The sequence below is a fragment of the Pistacia vera genome, unplaced genomic scaffold, assembly GCF_008641045.1.
Source record: "Pistacia vera cultivar Batoury unplaced genomic scaffold, PisVer_v2 Contig1072, whole genome shotgun sequence".
In the NCBI taxonomy this organism is placed as follows: Eukaryota; Viridiplantae; Streptophyta; class Magnoliopsida; order Sapindales; family Anacardiaceae; genus Pistacia; species Pistacia vera.
The window spans coordinates 200,858-226,134 of NW_022195107.1; the positions used below are offsets into that span (position 1 = coordinate 200,858).

General features: G+C 33.9%; 2 protein-coding genes across 2 annotated transcripts; one reads left to right on the forward strand and one right to left on the reverse strand.

Moving 5' to 3' along the window:
* Nucleotides 1-2,555: 2,555 nt before the first annotated feature.
* LOC116132410 lies at nucleotides 2,556-4,919 on the reverse strand. The gene is made up of 4 exons (XM_031418063.1): nucleotides 4,687-4,919; nucleotides 3,549-4,288; nucleotides 3,240-3,461; nucleotides 2,556-2,575 (listed from the first exon to the last, which is right to left on the reverse strand). The coding sequence occupies exons 1-4, from the start codon at nucleotides 4,917-4,919 to the stop codon at nucleotides 2,556-2,558; spliced, it is 1,215 nt and encodes a 404-aa protein (XP_031273923.1).
* Nucleotides 4,920-14,720: 9,801 nt separating this feature from the next.
* LOC116132668 (rhoGEF domain-containing protein gxcJ) lies at nucleotides 14,721-16,063 on the forward strand. Its single transcript, XM_031418339.1, has one exon. It carries the CDS (start codon nucleotides 15,165-15,167, stop codon nucleotides 15,939-15,941), a length of 777 nt encoding a protein of 258 aa, XP_031274199.1. The 5' UTR covers nucleotides 14,721-15,164; the 3' UTR covers nucleotides 15,942-16,063.
* The last annotated feature ends 9,214 nt before the right edge of the window (nucleotides 16,064-25,277 follow it).

The following is a 25,277-nucleotide window of genomic DNA, read 5'->3' on the forward strand; positions in this document are numbered from 1 at the left end:
ATAATATTTGATTATACTAACTTTTCAACTGTACATAATATGTTACGGTAAAATCCACTTTTATAAATTGAACCAAACCCATCTAACTCATTTAAAGGCAATTTTTAACATGTTAAACCTTCAATATGGGATGAAAATTGAGGTTAGGGTTTGGGAAAAAAGGATATACATATATATATGTGTGTGTGTGTGTGTGTGTGTGTGTGTGTAGGATAATATTGTAATTAAATATATAGTATAAGGGTAAATTAGTTAAATTAATACTAAAATTTTGGGACGGGCCGGGCCTAAAGATATACCCATGCCCGGCCCGTACCCGAGGTCGGGCCTTAAAATCAAGCCCAGGCCCAAGCCCAAGCCCGCCAACCTCAGGTAAAGCCCGCCCCTTTCGGGCCGGGCCGGGCCGGGTACCCGAAAATGTTGGGCCCATTGCCATCTCTACTAGTAGGAATCTCGCAGAGGTAGTTGCCTTAGAAGCTTTGACAAAACTTAGGCTTTGTGACATGTGTCTGTTTGAAAATTTCGTCTGTGAGTATAGGCGATATTTTTATCAGTTGCCTGGTGGCACACAGGAAGTCACGAAAAATACTTTCTTTGCTAAGCTTCCCCCAGGATAGGATAAGGCAGCAAACGAGGCGTTTAAGCTTCTACTTGAAAAGAATCAGGTTGTTGATTCTTTGGGAGGACGAATAGAAACTGTTAGACAACTCGTGAGGACAAGATGTGTGAACGCCAAGCTGAATAAGGAAGCAAAAAGGCTTGAGTTCAACGAATCTTGTTGTCAAAACTTTGATGGCGTGTCAGGACAATATGGCTGTGAGTCGAGGAATTCGACTAAACATCAAGGTTGGAAAACCCATATGAGACGAAAAGGATCGTTTGGTAAAAGAAACTTTAAGCCTAAACGTTTTCGTAATATGGTAAAACAACCTGTTACTAGTAAACGGAATCTTCCGGATCATGGAAGGTTTATTAGGCGAACAGGGAAAGGTAGACTTAACGCTAAGGAACGCGGAGCACGTAAGTTTTGTGCTACCTGCCCATCTGGAAAAAACGCAAAAGATTGTAATTGTTGCTAGATTTGTGGTGACAAAAATCATTTTGCGGATAAATGCCCTCATAAGGGAAAGAAGAAGGCTGCGGTACGATTTTTGGAAGTCAACGCGAAAAGTCAAACTTCTGAATTTGAGCCAGTTTGGGGATACGAAATTGATTCTGATGATGAGGTTTATGAATTAATTTCGGATTACTCTGATGATTCAGATTCTTCAGAGGATGACTCAAAAGATACGACTTTTGAGGAACAATCTTCAACTCTTCAACGCGTAGGTATATTCATGCAAAGGACTAGTAGTCTAAATGAATATCCTAGGAATAGCAGTATTGGTGATGAGGATGATCTTATCCCAATTAGAAATGAAGATGAAAACCCTAACTCGGTAATTAGTTCATCATCTAATTACGAGGATCACTCGGGTAACCCTGATAATTGGGTAATTCCGAGGTTAACACCTAGAGAGGTTTTTGAGAAACGCTCTAAGTGGCTATTTAAAGCTGAAGGCTTGGAAGATGTACACGAAAAACCTGTTCGTGTAGCTTTATCTCAGTCTCGAGAGGGAGAATTAGTACTCTCGAATGATGAGTGGCTACGGAAGGTTCGAAATCTTGCCAAACGGGCAAATGGCAAGTATAATTATGTACAACTAGGTGCTGTACAGATTCGTGTGCAGGGTCTATTCCGTGGAGGAATGAATGTACCTGTTCAGGTTGCCTTACTGGACAGACGATGGCTTACGTTTGGTAAAGCTTTAGTTGGCGGTTTTCATGCTAACTTAGCTTTAGGAGATGCCTACGGGACTGTTAAACCAGGATACATGGTTAGTCTCCAGGATCCAAACCTTAAACGGATTATGGTTCTTCGAATTCATACTTCAGGACTAGAAGACTTGATGGCTTCTAGTGATATTCAACGTAGCCCAGCGTGGTGGAATTAAACCCAAATCGGGGAATTCAAATCCAGGAACTTGATAATGAGGTTGAGGTTACTCTTCCTACGCCTAGAAATTCGGTGTCTCCAGAGCGGAATAAGGAAATTCAACCTATTATATCAAGGAAAAATATACTGGAAACATATGATACTGCTAGTGATGCTGGAAGTAGCAATAGTAGGAAAATAGTTGGGTATAAATCTGTGCAAATCCCAGTATATGAAGAAGAGACTCCAAGCACGAAAATGATGATGAGTCATGAAATGCATTGTCATGTGATAGTTCAGGGGACTATTGACACATGCATACGTGCTAAACTGTGTTTTCCAGAATATGAGGAATATACTCTGGATATTCTTGTAGACACAGGAGCAACCAAATGTATTGCAAGGAAGCAATGTTTTCCACAAGAGCTTTAGAAACCATTGGAAAAACCTATCCTAAATACGGTTGCAGATGGAGGTCAAAGTATGATCACGGATGTTGTAGAAAACGTGGTTGTACTGTTAAACGAGAAAAAATTCACTCTAAGGGAAGTCCTAGTAGTGGATTACTTAGAGGTAGATTTTATTCTCGGAAATAGCTTTCTGCGAGGTCAAGTAGAAGTTAGGCCATTTACTCAGGATAACGACCACATTATCCTCGGAGGACATAAAATCCCTATTCTTGCTAAGCCTGAAGTTTCGAAAGTGAGAAACGGTTTTAGACCGATGAAACTAAGGCAAGAAGAAGATCACATTGTTTTCCAAGTTTTGGAAACAAAGAATTAGTGGTTGAAATCTTCTAAAGCAGAAGAAGTGGATGAGGCTTGTAATGTTTTCTTTCAAAGGTTGTATCCTAGTTATCATACAAACCGGATCGCACGAGGTATATCGCAGGAGGATAATCCCTCTGGTGCATGCCTTGAGAGCACGGATGAATTCATACATAAGGAAAAAATCTTGAAGGTTGAAAACGAGAGCCAAAAAAAACGATACAATGCAAATTGACGTACAGGTTTTTCGTGTACATCTTCCAAGCCTTCAGCTTTAAATAGCCACTTAGAGCGTTTCTCAAAAACCTCTCTAGGTGTTAACCTCGGAATTACCCAATTATCAGGGTTACCCGAGTGATCCTCGTAATTAGATGATGAACTAATTACCGAGTTAGGGTTTTCATCTTCATTTCTAATTGGGATAAGATCATCCTCATCACCAATACTGCTATTCCTAGGATATTCATTTAGACTACTAGTCCGTTGCATGAATATACCTACGCGTTGAAGAGTTGAAGATTGTTCCTCAAAAGTCGTATCTTTTGAGTCATCCTCTGAAGAATCTGAATCATCAGAGTAATCCGAAATTAATTCATAAACCTCATCATCAGAATCAATTTCGTATCCCCAAACTGGCTCAAATTCAGAAGTTTGACTTTCCGCGTTGACTTCCAAAAATCGTACCGCAGCCTTCTTCTTTCCCTTATGAGGGCATTTATCTGCAAAATGATTTTTGTCACCACAAATCTAGCAACAATTACAATCTTTTGCGTTTTTGCCAGATGGGCAGGTAGCACAAAACTTACGTGCTCCGCGTTCCTTAGCGTTAAGTCTACCTTTCCCTGTTCGCCTAATAAACCTTCCATGATCCGGAAGATTCCGTTTACTAGTAACAGGTTGTTTTACCATATTACGAAAACGTTTAGGCTTAAAGTTTCTTTTACCAAACGATCCTTTTCGTCTCATATGGGTTTTCCAACCTTGATGTTTAGTCGAATTCCTCGACTCACAGCCATATTGTCCTGGCACGCCATCAAAGTTTTGACAACAAGATTCGTTGAACTCAAGCCTTTTTGCTTCCTTATTCAGCTTGGCGTTCACACATCTTGTCCTCACGAGTTGTCTAACAGCTTCTATTCGTCCTCCCAAAGAATCAACAACCTGATTCTTTTCAAGTAGAAGCTTAAACGCCTCGTTTGCTGCCTTATCCCATCCTGGGGGAAGCTTAGCAAAGAAAGTATTTTTCATGACTTCCTGTGTGCCACCAGGCAACTGATAAAAATATCGCCTATACTCACAGACGAAATTTTCAAACAGACATATGTCACAAAGCCTAAGTTTTGTCAAAGCTTCTAAGGCAACTACCTCTGCGAGATTCCTACTAGTAATAGTTATCCCAGTAAATTCTCGACAGAGCATATCCTTGAAAAGTGCAAAGATAGCCTCTGCATTCTTCAAGTCCCTTACAGTATCTAACAGACCAGTACCAGCTTCTAGACTTCTCCAAAAGCTTCCTACAGTTCCCTGTAGTGTGGATCTTAGAAACCTATAAGTATCACTGAGTCCAAAATTTTTGTTTTGGATATGAACCCAGTTAATAGTTCCCATGCCTCGATTGCATCCGTTACATGCGTAACACAATCGATGTTTAGGAAACTTCCGCTAGAAGGTATCTCCACCATTCTAGGTATTCCCTTAGGTACAAATTCTGACCTTATCTTTGTAGGATAAGTAGGTTTGTATTCGGGTTTGGAGATTTCCTTAAGAAATCCTTCGAAAGAATTTAAAGGATTACGAATTCCTTCAAGGGGATCATCTTTAAACTCAGATTCCCTGAGTTTCGAGATTAGCTCATCGAGCTCCGCTTTTTTAGGACCTGGAGTAAGTTTTAATCCTCCAATTTCGTCTCCTTTCCTTTGTTTCTTCATTTCTTCCTCATAATACCTGCTGATTTGTTCAGCATCCGAGGTAGAAATTTCTGGAATATCAACCTTCCGTTTTCCATCCACTTTAGAAACAAAGTCTTCTTCCTTAACACCTTTCATAAAGAGTTTTTCCGCCTTTTCCCAATCACCTTGGGTTTCTTTGGCCACGAACTGGGCATATCCTGGAGGCAATCCGGGATATTTTTTCTGCAAACTAGCCGCGAAGTGATCCAAAACATCCTGACCACCCATGGTCAATCTGAATCAGGTCTCAACTCGGTTGCAAAGTCCGACTCTTTATATGGTATAGGATCTGGATCCGGCTGGGATTCGCCGTACCAGTAAGGAATGACCGCCTCAACCTTTTCCAACCACTTATTCCGAAGCTCTAGCTCAGAAACTTCAATGGTGGAAATCTGGCAAATAAAACACAAAATCTTTGTGCACCCTTGACTAAAAGCCTTTTGAATAGCATCCAAAAGTCGCTTTACACCTAGCCAGGTCAAATATTCTTCTCGAATATCTGGGTTGCCGTTACAGAGGTCCAACACAACCCGTTTAACCTCTTGTTCAGTATATCCTTCAATAGGCCACACTTGTTCGATGTCACTCAGCACCAGAGACATCTCCTATTTCACCAGCTTAGTAAAATAGTTAGAACACGTTCAAGTGTTTTGACCTTTTGAAGTACAAAATTAACCTTTTCAATCTGATTCCCGATCTGGGTTAATTCTTCGTTTAGAGCAAATATACGATACACCGTATAATTCACTCTCCTGTCTAAGTTTTCAAGCTTCTAGGTCAAAAGCTCTAACTTATCTACAACATTGTTTAACAAACCGATCTCCGGTTTTCCCTCGAGACCATGATCTAAATGAAAACAAGTCTTATTTAAACAGACTTCATCATTTAAATCATTATTCATGCTATCAAAGAACTTTCAACAGGTTAACAGGTATAAACACCTATACCCCCCGTCTTCCAAAGCTTTGATACCATTTACACCCACATAATATTTGTAATTTATCCTTTTTTGCTTTCCTTCCTAAGAAAACATTAAATTAATAAAATATTATGTCGAACCACATCCTTTTCAGCTTTTCCTCTCTAATAAAACAATAAATGAATAAAATGTTCTGCAGTCTGAGAAGAACTATCGTTCCATAATCACAAATGGTCGCTCCTAACATAAAAGATAGATTTTCTCAAATTTAGGGTTTGGGTTTCTGGAATGGATTCTACCATGCCATATGATCGTGGGAAGACACCACATGATCATTCCACTATGTGGAATGATCTTATCCAAATTGGTTCACAAGATTTTTTAGAAGCAAGCACAGTTTCCTAGAACTCTATTGTGAAAAACTCTTCAAATAGGAACGGTCGTTCCACTACGCAGAACGGTTCTGCCTCTTTTGATACATGAGTTTTGACTTGATTGACCTTGAAAATAGTCAAGAGCGCGAAGAATTTCTGAATTTGAATATCTTGACTTTTGACTTGAATGGAACAGTCATGCAGGATGGTCATGCAGGTGTCACACATTTTGGTAGGGTGATGGATGACCATGAGGAACGAGGTCGTGCAATGAGGCACGTTCATCTGGACAATTTTCTTCTACCGAATGGGTGTACCTTAATAGCGTGCAGTCGTACCTTTTGAAAAATTTGCTTACGCACGGTCATACCACCTAACAAGTCTGTTTTAGTTTGGTTATGACTTGTGTCATACCTTAGCATGTTTTGGTTAGTAATCAATCAAATTTTTGGATAGTTTTGGCACATCAAAACACATGAAAGGTCAACAAACATGCCACTACATAAAGACTTTTTTCTTCAAGCGAAATAGTCATCTATGACATGTCCAAACCAATGAGGAACCAGGGACTTAAGTAGAGAAAATGAAATTCGAGAAATTGCACTAAAATTTTAAGGGTATTAAAATGTACAGTTCAATCTATGGAGGGCCAAATAACACCACGGTTAAGGCGGCTGCATTTGCTGGTCCTTACGCTTTTATAAAGAGACGACTCAGTTCTCAATGCATACGTTCAAAACGAGAAGTTTTTATTGAATTTCCTTGTGTTTTACTGTGATCAGTGCATATGAATAAAACAACACCGCACTCATAAAGAATTTTTCTCCAAGCGAAATAGTTATCTATGACATGTCCAAACCAATAAGGAACCAGGATTGAAGTAGAGAAAATGAAAGTCTAGAAATTGATTTAAATTTTAAGGGGTTAAAATGTAGTTCAATGACTATGGAGGCCAAAATAATTTATTTAAGGAGTAAAATTGATATATAATAAAAAAAATTGAAAAAAAAAAATTAACCACCCTGGTGGTCGGTGGAGGATAAGACTTTGATGTATTATCAAGAGTATTGAGTTCATTCCCTCGATTACTAATAGGGTGGTCACTTGGGATTTTCGATATTAACTTGGAGCTCGAGGGATTATCAGGTATGAGCAAGCTAATTGAACTTCTGGTCACAAAAAATAAATAAATTTGAAAATTTTTTTGTTGACATAGCCGCTGCATGAAGAAAGGTCCGGCAACACAATTGACAATCAGGAGGTTAAGTCAAGGGACAAGAACATAAAATATTGAATAACTACAAAAAATAAATAATATTTAAATAAATAAATGATTAGAAAAAATAACATCATTCGATTAATAATATGAATACATTTACATACTTTATCATGTGGTTTAGAATCAAAGGACCACTTTTGAATATAAAGAAGGAAGCACCCTATAGTTTTCAAAAAAAAAAAAAAATAATAATCTCATTCGTCTTTTTGCCGTGAATCACTTAAACACTAACGATAAGAATACCAGGTCCGAAATATTTATTTCACATTTTAAAGAATAATTGACGATAATCTATAGATTCAGTTTTTACTCTTACATGCCAAGCCTGCATTGACTGATCAGGCGTATTAAGTATTCGTCGTGTGTGTCCCAACGCAACAGCTGCTCAAGTTTGGCATACCTACTACACGATCCGTTACTCATCCCATAACTTCTTAAACAAGAGCGATGTAGATTATAAGCTTGAAGTAAACGACCCGCGTGAAGTTACCTTATCCAATTTCTTACGACAACACTGTAAAGCAATTTTTATATAATCTAGCAGGCACATTATATGATGAAAGATATATATGTAACTGCGCATACTAAAGCATGGAATAATCTTTCAATTTATGGTTACGTGGAATGCGCCCGGGATCGTAGTGGTAAGAATTGCACAAAGTGTCTGTTGTCAATGAGTTATGCAACGGAACAGAGAAATGGGATATTTGGGTTTGTTCACCAAGTTGTTGTATCCAGGTTAAAATGTATGATCCAGTGCACAAGGATTGGGAAACTGCACCAGATATTGACGAGTTGTTGGCCATAAGGAGGACACCGGCACCCGAAATTGAAGCGGAGGTACCTGATCCTCCGAGCAGGATTAATTAATGCTTCAAGTGGTGGAGGACTCGGTAAGGTTATGATAATTGGACTTGCGGCTGGGCTGGAGTAGTTGGGCTTGTTTTCAGTATTGTTGGCTTCGTGTTGATTTTAAAGAGAAGAGGGAGAGGAGAAAATGCTGAAGAGGTGATTAAGAAAGAGTGCATTGAAACAAGCTCTTTCTTGTTTGATTTAAATGTGTCGATTCAGGGGTGAATCCAAAATTTTTTGTTAGAATGAGTAAAAATAAAAACTAATTACATGTTAATATTTTCGTCTATTAATATTTAATATTTCTGTTAGGATGGACCAAAATTCAGAAATGATACATATTAATGTTTTTTTTTTTTAAATTGAGAACAACTAGTATTGCATCCACCCTTGTCTCGATTTTTGCCACTAATAACTTCTCTCATGAACTTGGAAGGGCATTTAACTAAATTCTTTAAAAGCTTTACCAGTTCAGTTGATATTCCAAAGTCTAATTTTTGGCTTAATTAACTTGATTTCTAATAACACTTTAAATAATTTCAATTAAAAATTGTATTTTAATTTAATTAAAGTTTCAATTATTAATATCTTGATAACTTACCATTAATAAATACAAAATTAATTTGTTTACAAAGAAATCTTCAATCATCTTTTAAAACCAATTAAAATAATACTGATATATCATCAAAAGTTAAAATTTTATATTATTTCCTCTTTAAAAATTAAATATAACTTTTATTTTAGGGATATTATCAATTTAAGGGCAATGTTTTCGAAAATAAAAGGAAAAAGGACATAAGTTTAGAAATAGGTTGAAAAGGAGTAAGACTCCGTTAATTATCGTTACATTTAACGGAAAAAAAATATTAAAAGACATTATATATATATAGTATTACAATTTCTTCAGTCAATGGCAGTTGATCATGCATATTATAATAGTAATTTGGTAGAGTTAAATCCTCCAATATTATTCGTATTTAGAGGGGCTTAGCTCCCAAACTTTGGTACATTTTTATAATTTAAGAATAAATTATTTTTTGTATTTTACTTCATAATTTATTTTATTGAGATTAGTTAAATAAGACACAGAAAACTCATTAGAAACTCTTGTAAAGGTAAATCACTTACTTCGTATATTCAATAACATAATAGTGGACATAGGTTTTGTATTATAATAAATAGTCGAACCACTTTAAAAATTATCTTTTGATTCTTTAATATTTTATGTTAATTACTATACATTCTTTATCGTATTATTCCATCACTGATCCATTAGAATTACACACACATCCTACGTGGTTTTAAAATTGTCAATCACGTATCTCTGATTGATAAGATTTTTTACATCTAACAATTGTGAATTTATTAAGAATAGGACATCCGAAACCATACGTAATAATTATAAGATAGTAAGCAGTGAATAAAATTTATAGTTCAAAATTATAATTTGGCAAAAGAAATTTTGGTGTCTCAATGTGGTATATTTTGGGTTTGGATAAGCCTTGATGGCTGGCTGGCTTACCTGTAATGCACTAGACATTTTGAGGAACCCGACAGCCTCACCAATGACAGTGGGCTTCTCTCCCTTTATCTGTCGCATATCTTAATTGCCCCAGTCTTTGAGAGATAGGTGGCTTGAAAATAACTTTACACCCTTCGTGAAAGTGAGTTGGTGTTTTGTCGATGGGAATGGGAACAAATAAAGCAACATAATACGATTACATTATTTATAATATTTTACACTTTATTATTATTCAATAATATAAATAAAGCTGTATCGATAGATATAAAATTATTCTTTTTATATAAATAATTCTTTTTTTTTTTTTTTAAATTTTAAGACTGATCAATCATCTATCAGTATTTTCAAACAATGATTGTTTGTTACGTTGCCAATATCACCGGCCAGCAATGACCAATGATGGGACAACATAGTCATGCCAACGACGATGTCGTAGATGTGGAGGCCAGAATAGTAAATTAATTTTAAAAATATTTTAACATATGGGGGAAAAATTGAAACATGGATAAGAAAGGAATTTCATAGGATTCCTTAGTCCTAAGATACCCATTTCTTTCAAATTTGGGAATCGGATTCCTTGATTTAAGAGGGAACGAGCATTCCCTCAAAATTTTCCTAAGGGAATTGCAGCAGAAGTTTCCAGAATTTGATCACATGGCAAGTGGCCACCAAAGCTACAGCATAAAAATTTAAAAGTTGTAAATTATTCCTTGGACCCATTTACTTAATGGGCCCTACTATTTCTTTGGCCCATCAACCACCAACCATGATATGAAAGATTTGAAAAACATCCTTTCCCTTCTAAATTATTTATAACAATTATTTTCAACACTAAATCATGTCTTTGATTATTACATTTATCTAATATTTTGTTACATGCATATGAATATGGTTTCAAATTTATCTTTAAACTTTTTTTTCTTTTTCAAATTTCAATCATTTAGGGCTTGTTTTTTGTGATTCAAAATTTACAATACGATTCAAAGTTTTTACTTGTATCTTAATATTTTTAATATTTGATTCTTCCTTAATTTTAAGATTTGAAGGAGTAAACTATAGAGGATATTTATAGTACTTGGGGAAATAATTTGAAGTTTAAATTTTAAAATGAGTGAATTATTAGATTAGACGGTTATATATTTTTTGGATTCTATTGTCGGAGTTTGTCTCAATGTATATCACTAGAAATTTCTCGAACCTAAATTGATGCGACATGTATGAAGAGAAACTAAATTGTAGTATTAATTATTAAATAATTTTGTTTAATAGATGTTCTTTATATTAATAATGTTATATTATGCTTATACATGGTATTCGAACTACAAGGAAAAACACGTTGTTGTTGGAGGGATTTGTATTTTGGAGTCAAAATTGGAAAAATAAATAAATAAAGTCATAAGTACCAATAATAATAATAATATATACTGTGTATAAGTAATGCATAGTTTAATTTCATACCAAACCAATTAATTTTTAATGGTTACAAGGCCATGTGACAAGTTCTGACGTGCATTATTTTTTATCAAGTCACATTTCTCTGTGTGTAATCAAATTCCTTCCACAGGACAACAATATTAAAATTTAATTTTTTTTTTTTTAACTAGGAATTTAATTTTTTTTTTTTCCCCCCATAAGCAATGAATTCAGCAGGTTTGTCGTTAATGGCCATAACTGTTGCATAAATCTATTATGGTCACATGAAAAACAATAACAATCAGAGATTCAGAATAGCTATAGAGAAAATACATTTTTTTTATAATAATCACTGACAGATTTCTTTAAATCTCTTTTATAATTAGGGAATATCAAATTGTAATTAAAACACAACCGAAAGAAGCAGGTGGATTGATAATAAAATAAAAAACAATTAATGGTATTGATGATATTAGGTGAAAATACAATTTCACAGAATGTATAGTTAAATATATCTTTCACCTTTTATATATTTTGCTTATTGTCAAACCTAGGTACAAGTACAACCTCTATTACTGTATTAATCACTTAATATTATATAATATATATAAATATATTATCCATATTTGACGAAAATAAATTCTGTAAATACTCAACATATATGGCTTAATGTTAATCAATTCCAAAATTTTCTCCAATTTCAATTAATACATTATTGTAATTTGATAGTGAGATTTATAATTAAGATATAATCCAACTTCTTTTGCTAGTCTCTTTCAATATTACGATGGGATAGTTTCTTTTTTATTTTTGACTTCAAATGTTAAGGGCCCCAACAAAATTAATACAACTCAGTAGAGAACTGGATTTATGGGTCCCATATTGTACATGCCTTTTCATCAACAATGGAAAATAATTTAGGGTGCATTTGTTTTATTATTCCCAATCCTATTCCCAAAATACATGTTTGTTTAATTATTTGGGAAATACTATTCTATTTTTTTAATTACTTTTAAACCCCTTAAGTTCATTAATTTAATTAAACACCCCTGAAAAAAAAAGTTTAAAAATTAATAAAAACACCTACACCCACCCATAGTTGCCAGATTCAGGCAACCACCGTGGACGATTGCCAGAATCTGTTACAACGGCATAGAAATGACCGAAATTGGTCAGTAATTCACTGATCTGGCCTTTTCCGATCAAATCCATAGTAGATCTGGCCATCAGCGATGGCCAAAGAAATGACCGTTGTTGATGGTCAAAGATGGCCAAATCTTGGCTGTTGTTGACCGACAACGACAGTCATATCTTTGGCCATCGTTGACGGTCAAACCTAGCCTTTTGCGACCATCGACGGCTAGATCTAGCCGTAGATCTAGCCTTTTCAGGTCAGATCCATGGTGGATCTGGTCGGAAAAGGCCATATCGACTCATGACCGGTCTATGTCGTAACGCCATTTTTCGGCCAGATTCCGATGGTAGTGGCCGGAATCTAGCACTGTGGGTGGGTGGGTTATTTTTGTCATTTTAAAAAAAAATTATATACTGGGGTGTTTAGTTAAATTAGTAAACCTATGGGAGTTTTTTTGTTAATTTTTAAATTTTACCTCGTAATACTCACTCTATTCAACTACCTAATATTATTCTCACAATCCTATCCAAAATAACAAAGCAAACGCATTAGATTTTATTAATTGCAATTATATTTTCACATATACTATTCTCTTTGATATTGAAACATGAATATTATTATAATAAATATATTATTGTTATTAAAAATATTGAATTAAATTATTTTTTTAATAAGATTTTTACTTGATGCTGGACACACAAACACAAACACACACACACACACACACACACACACACACACACACACACACACACACACATATATATATATAGTCTAATTAAAACAAAAGGCCTTTTTTTTAGCTTGAATTTGCACTTTTAATCTAAATTTAAGTTCATAATGGAGAATTTTCAAAGATTTAAATAAACTTAAAATATGTATATCATCACTTCCTCCTTATGTTTTCACCAATTTTCTTCATGGGAAATTAAAATAAGAGTAAACAACGTATTCCCACCCAAGGTTTGACGAAATCCCAAGTTACATTTATTCCAGATTCCCATCCTTAAAATAACACTGCTAGCAATTTTTAGGGTTTAGGGGGTGCAATTACCATAATGCCTTTAACTCTAAATTATTAAATTACATTTTAACCCCTAAATTAGTAGAATTATAACTTACCATTTTATTTTCAAATTATCTCAACAACACCCTTGGTCACTGCATACCCTCTTGATTTTTGCCTGATCTGGGCTGTTTCCAATAGCGTCAAACCCCCTGGTCACCTCCATCACCTTCCCCGTAGTTTTAAGTCCAAAATCCCTCTAGTTCCCGACTCATTAGCCCCTCCAATCGTCGGCGTCGTTCAGCTTAGGATTTCTTTGTTCTTCACCGGATTTCGGTCGATTCTGGCGGCGAAAATCCAATTGGACACCACCACTGCAACCAGCGCCTCCAACTCTATAAAACCCCTATGTCCCTAGCAACCGTTTAGTCGCTGTTTGTGGGCTGAGAGTTCATGTTCATCGAACCTTTTTTGGTGAAGTGGTGGACAGCAAACAGTGAGCTATCGTGGTTGGGAAGGTTAAGGGTTTTGTATGGGAGGACAGGAATAGTCAAATGGTGGTGGTCGTTGGGGTTGTCGCCGTTCAAAACGGCTGGAAATCGGCAAAAACCAGTTACATGTCGTAGCTGTCGTGGCCGGCGATCGGCGAGTGATGAGGGGTTGTGAAGGGTAAGGTTTTGTAGAGGGGGGGATGAGAGTTCAAATGGTGGTGACAAAAGTAATTTTGGGTGGAAGAATCATAGGAAAAAGGGCAAAAAACGTCGGGGACATTGTCTGCTAACGTGCACCAAAAGATTGTTAGAGGCGATAATCTACTAACGTGCGTCATCCATCCAAAATAACCAATTTACCCCTTTACCGCTACATCAAACACTTTTCCATCACTTTAAGGGTGGGAATCTGGAATAAATATAACTAGGGCCCAACTTGGGATTTCGTCAAACCTTGGGTGGGAATATGTCGTTTACTCTTAAAATAATTATACTTTTTATATATACTAATAATTGGTGTTCTCAAATAAATAAATCTTTTCTACATTATATTGTAATACAATTAGAGAATGAAAATATATTTCATTAGAACAAGTAGAACCCCCTATTTTTATTAATCTTTACTTTTTAAAATATATTTATTTTTGTGGATAATCTTTGAAAAAAGTTGTTATTAATTACTAATAAAGAAACTTATGATAATATTAAAGAGATCTTGAGTTTTAAATCTTTTCTTGGTTACTAATAGGTAGTTATTAGAGCTTTTATTCGACTAATAATTTTAGGGTCCTAATAATTAATTGATGTAAACCTATATTAGCTCCAACACCGTCAATCATTTAAAAACAAACGTATGATAATCCATATGTTTCCCGTTTGAAAAATACTCCCAAGAGAAAAGCAGCCAAAATTTGCATGCCATATAATCTAGCAAATAATCTCCATCCACGTCACTCAGTTAAAACATGTCTACCTGTTTCCTCTTCTTCTTCTTCTTCTTCCTCTTCTTATTATTGTAATTAATTCTATCTATTTCTTTTAATTTCCTTTCAACCAAACCAACTCCACCCAACCCGGCTTTTAGTGCATAAAAATCTCTTCACGTCGCTCTATTTCATCTTCACTCAACACTCAGTCTCTAGTCTCTAGTCTCTAGTCTCTCTCTCTCTTCCCTTCCCCCTCTCTCAAAATCCCCTTCAATGTCACAATTTATTGCACTGAGATAGCTCACAAGTCCTTATCTTCATCTCCCTTTAGATATCTCTTTCAAATTTCACCCTGTTCCTGGATTATTTCAAACCCCATTAAATTTCTCACTACTCGTTTTAGCCTTGTTAGGTTTACGCTACTTTATAGTGTTTTAATGCTAGTTAGCTATGGCTAATGGCTTCTGGTTGCTTATAAAACACTGAACTTGTCCATGTTCTTTTTCCATCTTGTAATATTTTTTTTTTTCGTTGAAAGTTTTTCAGGAGAACATTAATGGCGATTGAACTTGAAAGTTCTGGTGTGAGTCCGAGAATTTCTTTTTCTCATGATTTTTGCCAGTCTGATATCGTGCCTGCAGTGGAGCAACACCCGCGTAGATCAAATTCAATAGGCATTGATTTCGACTTCTGTGTTCGGAAAAGCTTCGGTCAAGATTCGTCTTCAGCTGATGAGCTTTTCTCCGATGGAAAAATTCTTCCCACACAAGTCAAGAAAAAGACTAATTACAGTAATCCTAAAGTTTTGAGTACATTGCCAATACCAGCTGCTCCAGGCACTAAGAATCCTGAAGAAACAAAAGAAGTGAACCTGAAAAGAAGCAAGATAGTAGTAATGAGGGACGAAGCCGGCGATGAGGATGATCATTTAGATGAGAATAATAACAATAATAACAACAATAAGCAAAGTTCCAAATCCTTTTGGAGGTTCAAAAGAAGTAGTAGTTTGAATTGTGGCAGTGGTTATGGGAGGAGTTTGTGTCCTTTGCCTCCACTTTTACACCGCAGCAACTCAACCGGTTCTGCTACAAATGATAAGCGAGCTGCATTGTCGAAGGACAGTAATAACAATACACAGAAACAACCACCGTCTATAAGATCACCACATTCATCGTCTTCAACAAATCATCAGAAGCCGCCGTTGAAGAAGAATTACGGATCTTATGGGAATGGTATTCATGTTAATCCAGTAGTTCTGAATGTCCCATCAGGGAATTTATTCGGTTTAGGTTCAATCTTCTTCAATGGCAAAGACAAGAACAAGAAGAAATGATTGGTTTCGTTTCTTTTTAATTAAGGGCCGGATTGATTGTGGTTTGATTAATTACTCTATATCTGGTTAATTTTTTTGATGTGGAATGAGAGGATAAGAAAGAGAGGGTGCATGAAAAAGAAGAAGATAAAGAGGAAGAAGGAAAGTTAGATGGAGAACGATATAATTCATGGCACATGGTTTGGAGAAACAAAAATGACAGGTAACCCTTGCTTTCATGGTTGTCTTGTCCCATTCTATTTTTGCTTTATCTTCTTTTGGTATTTATGTGACCAAAATTCCCTGCAATATAATTGTTCACTGATTTTTACTTAAGACAAAGTATTTGTATTCAGAGAGTGTTTTGGAAATCAATATAACTAATTTCTTATTAATGACAAAAAAAAAAAAAAAAAAAAAAATCTCTGCGTCTTCTCCATTTATAATTATCTTGAGAGGATTCTGATGAACACAGAGATGGAAGATTTGAATGGTTGATATTATGAGTGACAATGATATGATATGAACAGAAAGAAAAAGGGTTTTAGTAAGGAAGCAATAATTTTGATGCATATCTGTAACTGTAAGATTATATGGATCTGGTCAAATTTTCTCCCATATGTTTGATGATTGACCATGTGACAAAGGACAACTTAATATAGTTAAAAGAAGACACTCAATTTCATGGTTGTCCTATTTTGTATTTTACTTATTGTATGCTTTAGTTTCATACTACTTATATTTATATATAAATACATTTTTACATGTTATGGTTTTTCCTCTTGTCTCTGTGTTCCTAGATTTTAGTGGCTGCAGGTTTTCCTTTCTTTTCTTTTTTTTTTTTTTTTTTTTTTTTTTTTTTTCCCATTTTCCTGCTTTTGAAAAGTCAGAACACACACATGCAGAAAAACTGAAAAAGAGCTCCCCTCTTAGCATGTCCTTGGTTTCTGGGTAGGCCTTGTCCCGAATTATGTGCACTTCCTTAGATACCCTTTCTTCAATTTCTCGTTTTTCTTTTTCAAATTAAAAGTAAAATATAATATTCTATTACTACCCAAGTCATTTCGACCAATTCTGATAGCAAAAATTCTTTTGTTTGTTCTCTATAAAACCTTTCTACCTTAACTCTAGTAACTCATTACTGTTATTCAAATTGGATATAGTTTTGGAGAAAAAAAAAAATGAAAAATTTGAGTAAATTTAGTTGAAGGAGGAGGGGAATTGATGTGTCCCTTTGTTTTGTTGGTTAGTGAGAAATGATAGGAGCAAAGACAAGGTGTAATGTCTCTTTTAGAATAGCTAATGTGATCTTTTTATAATTTCAACAAGCGTATGTCTACTTGTGCCGAATTCAATTTGAGTTCTGGTGATGGATTTGGAATATACTTGGTGATGACATGATGTAGACCATATCTCACTCAAGTTTCTGAGTTTGAAAGAGATAAAGTGAACAAAATTATTAAATAAAATGGACCATTCTCGCTTCAGTAGAAAATGACTTGACGCTAATGGGAGAACACTATTTCAACTTTACTGTAACCACTGAAATTATGTCACCTGCAATTTTTATGACAATTCTGAAAATCATTCAGATCAACCAAATTCCACCTGCACATTGGAAAATTATACATATCTATTTAACTTATACGTGTAACTTACGCATTACATTACATGATTACTTTAATTATGAGAGAACGTATCATATCCAATTTAAAATTATCGAGACGATTTTTTTTGAGAGTGTCAAGCATGTCGATCAACGTACACAATGACATCTTCATAAATAATAGAGGTAGGCTTATAACTCAATCTCATAAACTTTTTTTTATAATCTATACATATCAATTTTTTGTTTTTTTCTGATAAAAAATTCATTAACAAAAAACTGAAATAGTCATCTAAGAGATTGTGAGAGAAAATTTATAAGAATGAATTATAAATATAGTATTATTCCTTCGTTAATATTAATAGTTGTTGCATGTTGGACTCCAACTTTTTGTATTTACAAGAACTCCAAATTTTAATTTGTCTTTTTTTTTAAATTAAAAAAAAATTGTTGAAATTGGGCCTAACTACTTACCCAACAAACTCTTATTGAATAAAGAGATTATCCCCTCTTATAAATCAGTTGATTAAAGCATGTCTAATTGACGTGGGATCTCCAACAAAATAAAAGATTACTTTACAAAGACAGGAAACAAAACAATATATAGTTGTATAATACGCCGGAGTGGATCTATTGGCATCTCACTAATAGACTAAAGAAGTCTCAATCTTTATTTAATTTTATAACAACAGATTTATCCTTATATTAAATTGTTAAAATTAACTTTAATACTTTTGAAACCCCATTATTATCTTATAAACCTTTTTTTTTTTTTTTTTTTTGAGAATGAATAATCACAATAGGATTTGAAATATGAGATTGTTTGCAGTCTGTTATTTTTTTCTTCAAAATATTGATAGTTTTTTTTTTTTTTTTTTTTTTTGTTGTTGTTGTTGTTGTTGTTGTTGTTGTTTAACTCTATTATGTTCTTGATATTATTTTTAAGGATTTTTTTTTAAAAAAAAAAATTCCTGAACTTTCAATATTATTATCTAAAATTTTGTTTTAGGAATAACGTTAGTGGGTGGTATACAACATAGATACAGGAAATGCAACGTTAATCTTTTAAATAAATTAAAAAAAAAAAGAAAAAAAAAAGGCCGAATGAAGGGCTCTATGAAATTTACGGGGTGCCATTAGAAACAAAATTAATTTTAAAACTTTGAAATGAGGTATCTTAAGAAATGGAGTTTCTTTGGGTGAGTTTCGTTCGAGGTCATATAAGATAACAGGGTAATCTTTCCTTATTTTGTAAATTTTTGTTGTTTGATTTGCAAATAATAAAATATTATAGATATCTTTTATTGTAAGTAGTTTTTACGGTTGATAATATAGAGGGTAATCAGATATCCTCCCCAAGAGGTGTTATTAAAAGATTACTAAAGTAATCTGATTTTTATACCTTTTTTGCCCTTAAGTAAATATCATTTTGGATACAATTGCTCTCAAATATCTACCAAATAACCAATTACCTAGCTCCCTTATATTTGAGAATTTAGCTAAAACATTAGAGCCACAAAAAAATTTAAAAGTTAACAAAATACCCCCAACCACCCACCACCAGCTACCACAACCGACAACTGGCGGCAGTCACTATAATGGCATACGATCGATAGGATCTAGCCGGTCGTGCACCAATAAGGCCTTTTCTATGGTTGTTTCAAGGCCAGATCTATGGCCATTTCACAGCCACATCTTTGGCCGTGAATGGCCATAGATTTGTGATTCATGACCGAAAATAGCTTTATCAGCGCATGACTGGCCATATACGGCCGATTGTGCACCACTCTGTTGACTACCGATAGTAGTCAACGGTGGTGGTTGGCTACCGGCAGTAGCTTGGGTTGGGTGGGGGTGATTTTACTACAATTTAAAGTTTTATCATATGGCTGAGGTGTTTCAGCAAAATTTCAAATGTAGGGGGGTTAAAAAATGATTCAAAAAATATCATATTAATATTTAAAAGAAAAAAAAAAAGGCAATTTAGTAATCTATATAAAATATCCACCATTTATCCTCCTAACCAAACATATAAATATAACATACTCACCAATTTATTCCAACCAACCAAATATATTTTTCTAATTATTTCTAATAATCTTTAAGGTAATCTATCTTTTTATTAATATAATATCTCCCTATAATAAATATTATATGATCCAAACGCACTCTTTAATATATTAGATTGTTTTCTAAGTTGGATGGCTTGGTCCACCCAAATCCATTAAACCTTTAACTAACATGGGCTCACTATATGAAATATAAACATGGGCCGTACCCGATCTGTATGAATTTAAAATGGATCTATTTAAAATGCTTTGAGTTGTCTCCATCTTGTCCCTCCATTCTTCGGTGCATTTTATGTTTTTTGTATGCACTTGTACAATACGCTCTTTATATTTGTTACTTCAAATGTAAATAAATTAAGACAGAAGTTGGTTGTATTTAAAGTGCCTTTAAATTCTATTCGAGGTTGAACCTTTTTTTTTCTTAACCAAGATGTTTGAGTCAGTTTATGTGCATCTCAACTAATCCTTGAGAGAAACTAGTACAACAACCTGTCGCCACTACCCCCCACCTAAATCGTGGATGTTTAGATGGAAAATCGAACCTGAGATTGTACACCTATCCACACTATCTTAAATTCGCCCTAACCATCTAAATTACCCACGAATGGGTTCAAGGTTGAACTTCCTCCTAATTATTTATATTTTAGGGAATCGATTCCTCTTTTAATTGTACAAGAATATGTGGTGTCCAGCGTATCTGGAGGTATATGAGAATGCTCTTTTACTAATATTATTACTAGTATTTGATATTGGTTATTCTTATTCATCAGCACGAGTTTAACTTACAATGTTTTTTAGAGCTTTTGTTCAAACGAGTATTTTACATAGAGCCAATAAAGAATTTCATTAATAACCAACCAGTTTGGTTCTTTGGAGCAACTCAATGAATTTAGTAGTTTTTTTTAAGAACCTATTGACCGTAGATCTAACTTATCCAATGTTTACTCCATCCTTGGTTATTACTTGTAAGATACTAATTAAGGTATTAGACAGCATTGTTAGAGCATCTTCAATTGTGCTCTTTATTTTAAAGAATATATTTCACATAAATAAAGAATATCTTCATTTATTTCTAAATATAAAAAACAAAATTTGTATTTAAATCCAGTGGACTCTTTAAATTAGACTTAATAAATATAAGAGATACTTAATATGAGAGAAAATTAACAATGAAATGAATAAAAACTTGTAATTTATTAAATAAAATAGGGATAGAGACTGAAATTTGACTTTATAGATGTAGAGAGTCAAACTCACTTTTTAATATATATTTAAAGAATAAAAAGCCTATTAAACTTTTGTTTTATGGATAAACTATTTATAATAAAGAGTTTGGGTCATATAAAAAGTCTTTTAGAGATGCTCTTAGTGGGGCTTTTTTCATCCAATCTAGACAAACTCTATCAAGCAATGGGTTTGGAGATGAAATAACCATACATAAAATTTTAAAATTCACATGGATATATGATATTGTAATCAACATAAAAAATTTCAAATTTCAAAATCACATGGATAGACGGTAACAGGCAAAGCAAAGACTGGTCCTTCCTTACCAAACAGTCAAACCCAGTCACATTCCCCTAAAGTTGCTATAAATGGCTTAGACATTTTGATTGTTGTTAGGTTCAGGCCCATTTAAGGGATTGCCGGGCCCATCTCATTGTACAAAACAAAAATGATAGAGATAGAAATACTTGGGCGCGTTTGTTACACTTTTTTTTTTAAATATTATTCTGCAAAAGTGTTTCAAGTTGAGTTAAGTTAGATCAAATCGAATTATATTTGAATATGAAAATGTGTTTGATAAAATATCTGAAAATTATATTAAAGTTGGATAAAATACTGAATAGTTGTTTGATACGATTTTTGAAAAAGGTTTTAAGACAGAATAGTCGTTTGGTACATTTTTTGAAAATATTTATTATTAAAATCTGACTGTTGTTAACAGTCAGATCTCAGTGGTTGCTGGTAGGCGATGGTGATTTTGGGTAAATTAATTTTCAGATTAGAAGGAGAGAAAAAAGAAAAGAAGAGAAAGAAAAATATTTTAAGTTGAATAGAGTTGGATAATCTAAAAACAAGTCTAAAGGTGGGAATTTGGGTCCAAACCCTAAAAAGGGGACCCAAGAGGCCAAGACCGATCCTTGGGAGGACTGGTCCTATAGGGTCCAGGCCCAGACCCGAACTGGCCCAAAGGAGGAGGGATCGGTCCTTGGGTTGGTCCCTCCTCCAAGGCCCAAGCCCAAACCCTCCACCCTTATTTCAAAAAACACCCTTGGTAATAAAATGGACAATAAATATAAGAGTTAAACTGATATTTTACATTTTATATACTAATTAATTCAAAAAATTACAAAAAAAATCCCCTAAAAAGTTACATAAATCCCCCTACATAATTTTGATTTAAACCCAAAATATACAGTAAAACCTCTCTATAGTGATACTCTATGTAGAAATAAATTTTACATAGTCATAAAAAATTTTAGTTCCAATTTGGGATAGTTATAAATAAGAATAAACTCCACATTGTAATAAGTTATAATTTTTCTAATTCCCGTCTTAAGGAAAGTTACCTCTATATAGAAATAATTATCTGTATATTGCAAAAAAAAAATATGTTACTTTACATTAAAGGTTTAAAATGAAATAAAATATTTATCTAAAGTTGTTTGGGATAATGATTTATGCTTTAGAATTGCTACGACACTTTTTAACTTGCGGGTATATAATAATTCGTTAGTATGGACATCTTCTTGTTGAAACTAAAATATTTCTAGTTTTTCAAGCATGTTTAGAGCTTTATGACACGAAACTTTTTGTATTTCTATGCTATGATCCTCATGATTGTCTCATTTCTCTTCTTGTCTAATTGTAGCAATGATTTCTTTTTCAGTTAAAGCATATATGACTTGTCGCTTATTTGAATGATCGAGGAAGATATTAATATGCATTCGATTAGTATAGTGAATTTGTCGAATCTGATTACTCAATTCTGCAATGAGTCTTTTATTCTCTATATCCACTTCATTTGTAACTTACAATTCATCGATATCGAGGGTCTTAATTTTGTAGTGTTTAAAACAATTGATAATTGTCTGTGACTTCACACTAATTGACCATGTAGCAACTGCATTTACAATTTTATTAAGGATACTTTTTTTTTTTCTGGTTCCAATACACGATCTTCTATCAATTTCAAAAATAGGCGATTAAAACGTTGACTATAATAATCTTTGAAATTTCTAATGATGCTTGCATCACACATCTGGATTTTGGAAGTGCTAGCTGGTGGTAGGAACAGAACAGTTGTGTGATACTAATACTGATACCAATACTACTACAACAATTAATTGAAATCATAATACACACTATTAAAACATGAATTATAAAATAAGAAATCAAAATATTAATTTTTGTAATTATAACTCTATTAAGTTATAACCTCCTTATAGTAATAAATTAGTTTGATTCCACCATAATGACTATAGAGGGGTTTTACTGAATAAAAAAAATTAGGAGGTATTGGTAATTTTTAGGACTGGTCCTAAGGACCTGATATATCTTAGAGGTCCCAGGGCCATGATATATGGTCCTTGAAGGACTGGTCCCAAATTTCAGACCATTTGGGCCCTGATATATCTCAAAGGTCTCAGGCCCATGATATATGGTCCTTGAAGGACTGGTCCCATTTTGGGACTAGGCCTTACCCAAGTCTAAACAAGTCGCACCCTCTTCTCATTTTTAGACAAAAAAAATTATTTAGGTTAGATTAATTTTTAGATTAGATTGACCAAATAAGTAAATAAATACATATCCTATTTTTTAATCCAAACGGAACAAAGAATAATGATAGATAATAATAGTATAAGAAATAGAGGCAATATCACCTAACCGTGCAGTTTTAGACTTTTAGTCCATTATATTTATAGTCTTGGTCTTGGTGAAATAATAAGAATAATAGATAAATTGCATAATTAAAGAATTAAAAATAATTTATTTGTAAAATTTCACATGATTTTAATATATTTATATACATATTTGAGTAATTATATACTTACTCATCATCTTACTAACCATTTTACTATTATTTGTAAATATAACGCATAGTATAGATATCATAAACATAATACGGATACTATATATAATTTTAACAAAGTTAATAACGGGTTTGTAAAATTCGTGAATAAACATAATATTACTCTACGTATTTCAACATCATCATTTGGGATATTTTTGTCATCTCAGTTATGGTAATTTTTTTTTTTTTTTTTTTAACACAGGTTTTGTTGACTGGTGAGACCAAATGGCAGAGTGCCAAATTGCGACTTTGGAGCAAGAAATGAGACAAATTAGTGGTCAACATAATTAAATATTATATGCCCAAATGTAATTAAAATTATTTGTCTCTTTGGGTCAGTTTGGTTCGGGGTTAAGTGGGCATTACTGGGGTAATGTCATCTTATATTACTATGTCATCTTATATTACTTGATTATTACGTTTGGTTGTCAAGTAATATAAGATACCAGTAATCTTCAAATACCAATAGTGGTTACTATTGATAATATAAGAGGTAATCTGATTACCTCTATTTTCTTAGGTTTTCTGAGATTATCAGGGTTATCTTTTTTTGTTATAATTTTATCCCTTATTAATAAAAATTTTGGACAATAATACCCCTACTTTAAAACAAATTTACATTAATATCCTATTTCAATTTTACCCTTGTTTAATTAAAATTTTGGACAATAATGCCCTTATATTTAAAATAATTTACAGACCACCACTGCCACCTAGCAGCCACCACCGTCGACAGCGGTCAACCACCACGGACCACCGCCGAAAAATTGCCGGAGTCCCTAAAAACACTGGAAATTCTGTGGGAGGCTCCGGGAGGTTTCGCTATGGCCGTTTTTGGCCATATTGATGGCCGAAAACGGCCATATCGGGCCAGAAATTGTCAGATCTATTCTGGCCATTTCCGGCCAGATCGTGGGATCTGGCCGTGACCAAACCTGGCCGATAATGGCCAGGGATCTGGCCGTTAACGGCCAGATCTGGCCCGATATGGCCGTTTTCGGCCATCAATATGGCCAAAAACGGCCATAGCGGAGCCTCTTGGTCACGGTGACGTACTCACGGGCACATCCGGTGGTGGTTCGCGGTGGCGGCAGGAGGTGGGGGTGATTTCGTCATAAATTAAAGTTTTATATAAGCGGGGGTGTTTTAGCTAAATCTAAAATATTGGGGGTTAAAAGAATTATTCAAAAATTAATAATAAAAATAATTTTATATTAATATTTAAAAGAGGGACAATTTAGTAATTTAAATAGCATACCTACTAATTTATTCCCCATAACCAAACATATTAATATAACATACCCACCAACTAACCAAACATATTTTTCTAAAGATTCCCAGTAATCTTTCAAGGTAATCTATTTTTCCAGTAATTCAATATTTTCAATAATTTAACATTCCTGAACCAAACGCCCCCTTTAAGACACCCGAAACAGCTGGGAATTAAAATGACTTCACTTTACTCTACGTCTATACTTCTTCCCAAAATTATTTAAATAAAAATAAAATAAGGTTGAAATTCATGATATTGACAACATTTATCTCGGGTTCCTGGCTTTTCTGCCGGATCCTGGAAACTCACGTGTCCTTTTAATTAACTAACT

Coding starts and splice junctions, on each gene's coding strand:
- LOC116132410 (XM_031418063.1), bottom strand. CDS start 4,919: ATGGGTGGTCAGGATGTTTTGGATCACTTCGCGGCTAGTTTGCAGAAA. Junction 4,289..4,686: donor GATGCTGAACAAATCAGCAG/GTATTATGAGGA, acceptor TGATACTTATAG/GTTTCTAAGATCCACACTAC. Junction 3,462..3,548: donor CGCTAAGGAACGCGGAGCAC/GTAAGTTTTGTG, acceptor ATCATTTTGCAG/ATAAATGCCCTCATAAGGGA.
- LOC116132668 (XM_031418339.1), top strand. CDS start 15,165: ATGGCGATTGAACTTGAAAGTTCTGGTGTGAGTCCGAGAATTTCTTTT.